Source organism: Melospiza georgiana, chromosome 1, assembly GCF_028018845.1.
Source record: "Melospiza georgiana isolate bMelGeo1 chromosome 1, bMelGeo1.pri, whole genome shotgun sequence".
In the NCBI taxonomy this organism is placed as follows: Eukaryota; Metazoa; Chordata; class Aves; order Passeriformes; family Passerellidae; genus Melospiza; species Melospiza georgiana.
This window is the reverse complement of record NC_080430.1, coordinates 103,867,508-103,874,403: the sequence shown is the minus strand read 5'-3', so window position 1 is coordinate 103,874,403 and position 6,896 is coordinate 103,867,508. Positions and strand designations below refer to the sequence as shown.

At 53.4% G+C, this 6,896-nt stretch overlaps 2 protein-coding genes across 8 annotated transcripts in view; both read left to right on the top strand.

The window, feature by feature from the left end:
* The first annotated feature begins 1,950 nt into the window (after nt 1-1,950).
* On the top strand, nt 1,951-3,123 carry LOC131083565 (microtubule cross-linking factor 1-like). Its single transcript, XM_058024409.1, has one exon. It carries the CDS (start codon nt 1,951-1,953, stop codon nt 3,121-3,123), a length of 1,173 nt encoding a protein of 390 aa, XP_057880392.1.
* The window catches only part of MTCL1 (microtubule crosslinking factor 1), a 102,177-nt gene continuing 97,980 nt past the window's right edge, over nt 2,700-6,896 (top strand). For 3 of the 7 annotated variants that reach the window (XM_058038907.1, XM_058038931.1, XM_058038923.1), the window contains exon 1: nt 2,704-2,835. The gene's annotated coding sequence lies outside the window, so the exon portion shown is untranslated. Of the gene's footprint in view, nt 2,836-6,896 lie in introns of all 7 variants that reach the window. The other 4 variants (XM_058038898.1, XM_058038890.1, XM_058038882.1 and 1 more) reach the window with 2 other exon arrangements.

Genomic DNA, 6,896 nt, shown 5'->3' with positions numbered 1-6,896 from the left:
GGGGGAAGAAATAAAGAGCACTAACAGAAGTGGAATTTCCAAGAGATTAAAAAAATAAACCACCCAACACAGCTTGGCATCACCGCTCTGCCCCGGAGCAGAGCTTTCATCGCCTGCCCACTCGCGGAAGGACCACACCGCCCTGTCGAGGAGATGTGTCCTCTGGGGACGGGGAGGGACCTGGCTTTCTCCCGGGGCTGGAGCCGCCCTCGCCCCCTGCCCCGCCGACATCCCGCCCGTCACCGCTCTCCCATCCCCCGGCTGGCGCTGCCCGGGGCGCTGTCGTGGAGCTGCTCCCAATTCCTGGAGACCTGTAAATACAGCTCTGTTCTGAATGGTTTTTTGTTCACCTCTGCAGCCTTTACAAAGTAGGAACTACCTGTTGCATACTCATGCGGCAGCGCTATTCCTCAGGATAAATCAGTGCTCCCCTCGTTTACCGAGAGAAAGGAGCCGGGGATGCCCCAGCGGTCCTGTCTCTTCCTCCGGGCAACGTGGCCTGGCCCCGGCCCCGGCCTGGCACTGCCCGGTCTCGCCTTGGCCGCCCGCCCCGAGGTGCCCGCTGCCCTCCGGCTCCAGCAGACCTTCGGGCTTTTGCCTTTTAGGGGCAGTGCCTTCAGCCCAGATGAGATGAGAGGGGTACCCGGAGCCCCGCAGGATGCTGCCCAGTCTCCCATGCCCCCCAAAACGTCCGGCACGCTGCAGTCCCCGATATCGAGACGGGGAAGATCCGCGCCTCCCAAGGACTTTAGAAGCGAAGCACGCGTTTGCTTTCGTCTGACAGATAAGGCAGCCGCCGCGGCTCCTCCAAGGTCCGCTGTGTCCCAGCGGAAGAGTCGCAAACATCCCGACCGCGGCTGCTCTGCTCTCCCCATTAATGCTGTGCCTCTTTCCCCCTCCCCAGCCTCTCTTCCCTTTCATTTACTCTCCGGGTGCTTTGCAAATGTAAGGGCTGCAATTTCACAGCCCCGCACTCCAAAAGGACGGGTCCGTGCCTTTTGTAGTTCAGCCCGAGCCAGGAAGTTGCCGATATCCTCGGATACTCGGCTCTGCCTCTAGGTGAACCTGTATCTGCCTTGAGCAGGGAGATAATGCGGCGGCTGCTGTTTTGCTGCTGTCGGTCCCTGGAGAGACCGTTTCCATGAAGTCTTAGCTCGGGGGAAAAAAAAACCAAAACAACCAAAACGGGAAACACTATATAGCTCATGACTGGAAAAACAAAATTTCTCCCCAAATGAGGCTTTCTGATAGGAAGAGGCTGGCAGAGGCGTCCCTATAATAAAGCGTGCGAGGAAAGTAGTTTGCCGGGCGGAGGAGAGCTGCTGGCTGGCTGTCAGAGGGGGCGGATCCTGCGCACGGGCGGGCAGCGCCGAGCCGGAGCGGCCCCGGCAGCCGCGGGGCTATTTCAGGAGCCGGGCGGAGGCGGCGGCTGGAGCCGGGGCAGTGATGGGGTTCGCGGCGCCGGTGGGCTGAGCGGGCGGCTTGCAAGAGGAGGCGAAGGCAGCCGGGGAAACAAGCCTTTGACTAGGATTGAGGGAGAAAGGATCGGTTTTTTGGGCTGCATCACAACTTGAGCAGCATCAAGCTGAGCTAGGCGGAGAGGGGAGCGGGAGGGGAATAAGAAGGAGGAGAAGAAGGAGGAGGAGGAGACGGCGACGGCTGCCACCGGGGGATTTGGGCTCGATTTATTGAAACAAATCAGTGCTCGGGAGAGAGCGGCGAGGAGGAGGAGGAGGAGGAGAAGGTGGGGGTGGGGGGGCAGGAAGAGGGGGATCGAGAAAGAAAAGTGTGAGGGCTGTGGCTGGGAGAAGCAGAAGTGATGAGAGAGCGAGCAGGGAGGCTGGAGGAGGCTGCCCGTCCTGTCGCCGCGCCCCGCGGGCACCGCCGCTCCTGCCGCCGCCGGGCGCCCCCGCGGCCGCCGCTGCCGCCCCGCCGCCCCCGGCCCGCGCCATGGAGGCGCTGAACGGCCCCGCAGCGGGGCCCGGCGACGCGCTGAGGCCGCCGCCGCCCTCGCCCGGCCACCACCACCCGCACGCCGAGAAGAAGCGGCCGCACCGCGCCCCGTCGCCCGCCAGACCCTTCCTCAAGGACCTGCACGCCCGCGCCGCCGCCAAGCCGCCGCCCGCGCCCCCCAAGTCCCCCGGCCTCCCCGCCCGGGCGCCCTCGTCGCCGCACCCGGGCGCGCACCAGCCCTCGGCGGGGCTGCTGCCGGCGCCGGGCCGCCTCTCCCGCCGCCCCGCCGCCCCGGGGGGCAAGGCGGCCGCCGTCCCCGTCACCGCCGTCGGCAGGGCGGGCGCCAAGGCCGCCCCCTGCGCCAAGCGGGCGGCCCGCGGTCCGGAGCCGGGGCCCGGCGGCCGGGGCGCGGGGCGGCAGCCCGGCGGGGAGGCGGCCCCGCCGCCCGGCAAGGGCAGGAAGGCGAAGCGGGGAGCCGCGGCGGGCAGCGGCCATGCGGCGGCGGCGCTGGCCCGCGTCGGCCACACGGACAGCAGCTCCGACCTCTCCGACTGCCCCTCCGAGCCGCTCTCGGACGAGCAGCGCCTGGCCCCGGCCGCCAGCAGCGACGCCGAGTCCGGCACCGGCTCCAGCGACCGAGAGCGGGAGCAGCCCGCCGCTCATCCCGCCGCCCATCCCGCCGCCCATCCTGCCGCCGAGCAGCCCCGCACCGGCCCCGGCCCCGGGCGCGGAGCTCCGGCGGCCCTCGGCTCCCGCGGGGATGCGCTCCCTGCGGCCACGGGCGGGGCGAGAGCCCCGAGCCGCGGGGAGCCGCCGCCGGCAGCCCCGGAGGAGCTGCAGCGGGAGGTGGAGGAGCTGCGCTCGGAGAACGAGTACCTCAAGGTGAGCATCGCCCGCGGCGGGGATGGGAAGGGATGGGAAGGGCAGGAGGCGGCAGCGGTGGAAACGCGGCCCCCTCCTGCCCGGGAATGCGGGGACCGCGCTGGGAAGGGGGGAAGAACATTCGCGCTGCCTGGAGTCACCTCCCATGGGACCCCCGCCCTCGCTGGACCAAATGCCGAATTTTACCCGCAGGAGGGAAATAGGGGCAGGGAGAGCCAGCCGGGAGCCTCGGCCCCCTCCTCCCCCGCCCCACGAAGCGGGAGCGCGGCGCAGCTTGAGGACAGCTAAGGGACTTCAGGGAATGATCGCGGCTCCCTGCAAAGCCCGAATTGTGGGCGCTGGGTGAACGTCAGTCCGATGCAACATGTACCGTGGCAATGTTGCGTTTGGTTGACGTGGTGGTAGCTCAACAAACCCCGACTCTTTCTAAAGCACAGCAAACATAACAAACTGGTTAGCAGAACTTTGCTTTCCAGGAACTGTTTTCCTCAGCATCACCCTTCGGGAAAAGCCAAAGGAACAGGTTCCCTCATTTGATGTGGAAAGGATGACAGCATTATGTGCTCTGATTATTGTGTTACTTTATCACTGGAAAGTGAAGCCACTCGCTGTGAAGTACTAATAGAACAAGAGCAGCAAGAAAGAAGTGTCATTGCATCCTTGTACAGGTAGAAAACTATATCAGTAGGAATCCTCAGAGAAACAGGAAAGCTAAATTCAGGCGAGCTCTGAGCTGGGTTGACCTGTGGGAACCTTTAGTTGGACTTGTGCTTACAATCTGATCTTTTGGCAGAGCAAAGAAGATGCATCCATAAAGATCTATAAATAAGATAAACTGAGATAATCCTGTAACCACAGCCACTGACTCTGCCTCTGGTGAAAACAATCTTTGTTGCCTGATATTTGGACTCCCTGTTGTCAAGCAAAATAACCATGGAAATCCATGTAAATCTAGGATTCTTACTCAAATAAGAACTGCAGGTTTGTGTATAACCTTGGGAAACAAGAGTGATAAAGACACAGGCTAGGCTCGTTAAGGGGTTTTGGCCAAGGTACACGAAACAATATTCAGCATAGCAAAAGGGTAACAGCAGGGGTGCTGCAAGGTTCTTTGCCAGGTCTGGTGCTGCTTAGTGAACTGGAAAAAGGAACAAGCAATGATACAGCAAAATTTTCAGATGACATTAAGTTTTTCTAGCTTAAGTCAAGTCCAGCGAAGATCAGACAGAACTTAATCATAAAGTTAACCCCTGAGGAATGTGTGAAAAATGAAGGCAGAGGATGGCAAATAAATCTTAATATTCAAAATCTTAAGTATTTGGAGGGAATAAGTATGCACTTTTCTGTTTAAGTGTGTTGTGTTAACTCAGGAGCATAATGAGAGAAGGAGAAATTAAAATCTGCAAAAATTGTTAGATTACAGAGGGAACTGAAGAGAGACTAACTAAGAAGGTCTGGCAATATTTTATAGAACTGTAGCTGTTACACAGGTCAGTGAGTGTACCTGAAATACTGTGGGCACTGCTGGTCATCTAGAAAAGGATAGTACAAAACCAGACCAATAAAAATTATTGGCTTGTAGCAAAGCTTTTATAGCACTCACTGGATGGAAAACTCGAGTGTGGTAGGGAAATGTAACAGTCTATAAAAAGATGAGCAGCATAGAGAACCTTTATCACAAGCTTCTCTTTTATTTGACAGCCTGGAAGCAAAAGAAGATGTAGTGAAATCAGAATTGATAATGGGAATCACTTAAGCAGTGGGTAACTGGCACTGCCATTGGAAGTCATGAAGTCCAAGAGCATCTCTTTGCATTACAGGGTTTGAACAAGTATATGAGTATTATATACTTAAACTTATACAAAGTGTGTGTCAAGCTCTCTTTCTTTGTAGTGAAAGTGATTTTTAACTATGGGAAACTGGGAGAAAAAAAGAGTGTGTTTGAATTGTCTAGGACAGACCCTTGTTTTTGTGTCCCACCTGAGGAACCCTGTGATCATGGGACCTAGTTTACAAGGGCAAGTCTTAGGTGAAGAACTTTATTTTGCTTCTTTCCCAATTTTTCACCCTGTGCAACAATGTCTTCAGATCTTTCACCTTGATGTCTTCGTCATCTGCAGCAGTTATTTCCTCTTTTTCTCCTTTTTTTTGGATTCAGATTGTGACTTCATCATGTTAAAAGTATTTCTGAGTCTGGTAGGATAATACAGACTGGTTTCTTTGGTGGGCATGTCCTGGTGCCTGGAAAGCCATGAGCTAACACTATTGCCTCTTCTGAGGGAAATGAATACATTGTCTGCTTTGCTTGGCCACCTTGGTGTGCGAGGTCTTATTTCTGCTCCTCTCTCAAAATGGCTGGAAACAGCCCAGTGATGCAAAAATTATCAGGAGAATTCCCAAGCCTCATTTGCTTTTCCTAGGAAAACCTATAAAAAAGTCTGTAAATTAAAACCACATCACTGTCTGCGTTGTTTACTTGTGGGTTTATTCCATGTGTTTTTTCCAATGCAGTTCCCTTGGTTGGCATTGGAGTGAGCTGTGTTTCTCCAGAGGGGGCTAAGGGATAACAGGGATGCTGTCAACTGTAAATAGACAAATGATTCGATAAATCCCAGAAGAAACTGTTAATTTCCTGAGCATGGCCACAAGCCAAATTTTGTGGGTTTCACTCCTCCTTATCCCTCCCTGCAGCTGGAGTGCAGCCCTGAGTGCACATAATAAAGTCTTTTTCAGGGAATTTTATCTTTTGCATAGGAAGGTCTTTCATGTATCTTTCATGTGTCTGTAACACAGGTTATAGAAGATACACACACACACACACACACATACACACACACACAGACTTGGTGTAAAAGATTACTAGAGATTAAAGCGTTACCAGAAGGAAAAAATCCAAAACAAACCAAATCATTTGTTTTTGTTTCTACACACTAAGTACTAGAAAGTCTCCCAGAATGCAGAGCAAGCTGCTGCTTCTGCAAACATCTCAGACTTCTTATACCATGAGCCAGATTTTAACTTGTATCAAGTTTCCACCTTATGTATTTCCAGGGCTTCACCCTAGATAAGAATTTGGCTCTAGCCATAGCTAACTAGCTGCAAAGCTAAGCCTGTAGGTGAAGTGCATGAGGAGACGTGTTTACATTGAGAAACCTCTCTTCTACTACCTCTGTGAAGTTTCATCACTGATTTCAGTTTCATGTATTCCTTGCATGACCTTATTTCAGCTACCTGTGGGGAAGACTAATACTACAGCAGCATTTTAAAATATATCACTTAGTTGTTGATGTCTAAAAAGAGAAATTTTGTCATGATGTGCCTGACTCTGCAGGATCAGGAGATCCTTGGTAACTGCTGGTAGTAAATAAAGTTTTAGTTATTGCTCATCAGTCCTGCTAGTAGTAGAAAAACACTGCCCACACATGTGGTTGATTTTCAAGTTTGCTTTAAAGTGTCCAGCACACGGAGAAGTGTCATTCAGCATTCAAGTCCTTGGGAAACTCAGAAAGAAACCCTTTGTGGTGTAGAGCCCTCTGAAGGGTGGGGAATCTTAAGGAAAGGGGCCCAAATTTTAGCAATTAGAGATGGTTTTTATTTGTCTTAGCCCAGCTTTAGTTAAGACTGTTTTAATTAACTAAATGTGGTGGCAGAAACAGCAGCGGTGTTTTAGTCACAACACACACCCCTTTTCTCTTTGCACCCTTCGTGGCCCTACTGTGAAAGCCGCCTCCTACACGAGGCGTGACACTTCCTACAGCCCTCAAAATAAACCTGGTGCTTGCTGTGCTTTTCTTTACTGCCCTTCTCTTTGGGCCTGTGTTGTACAAGTTCAATATGCTGGGAATGCTGCTGCAGTGTGGATTAGCACAGACAATATACTATCTTGGATTTATTAGATAACTGGCTTTTTTGTCTTGCTTTGTCTTTTTTTCTTTCTGTATTCATTTGTAACTGTGACATATTCTGGATATGAGTTGACTAAGGGACCACTGCAGGGCCTGTATTCCACTCTGATGCATCTAAACTATGTTCATTTTTGTTTGAAATCACAATGTGTGTCA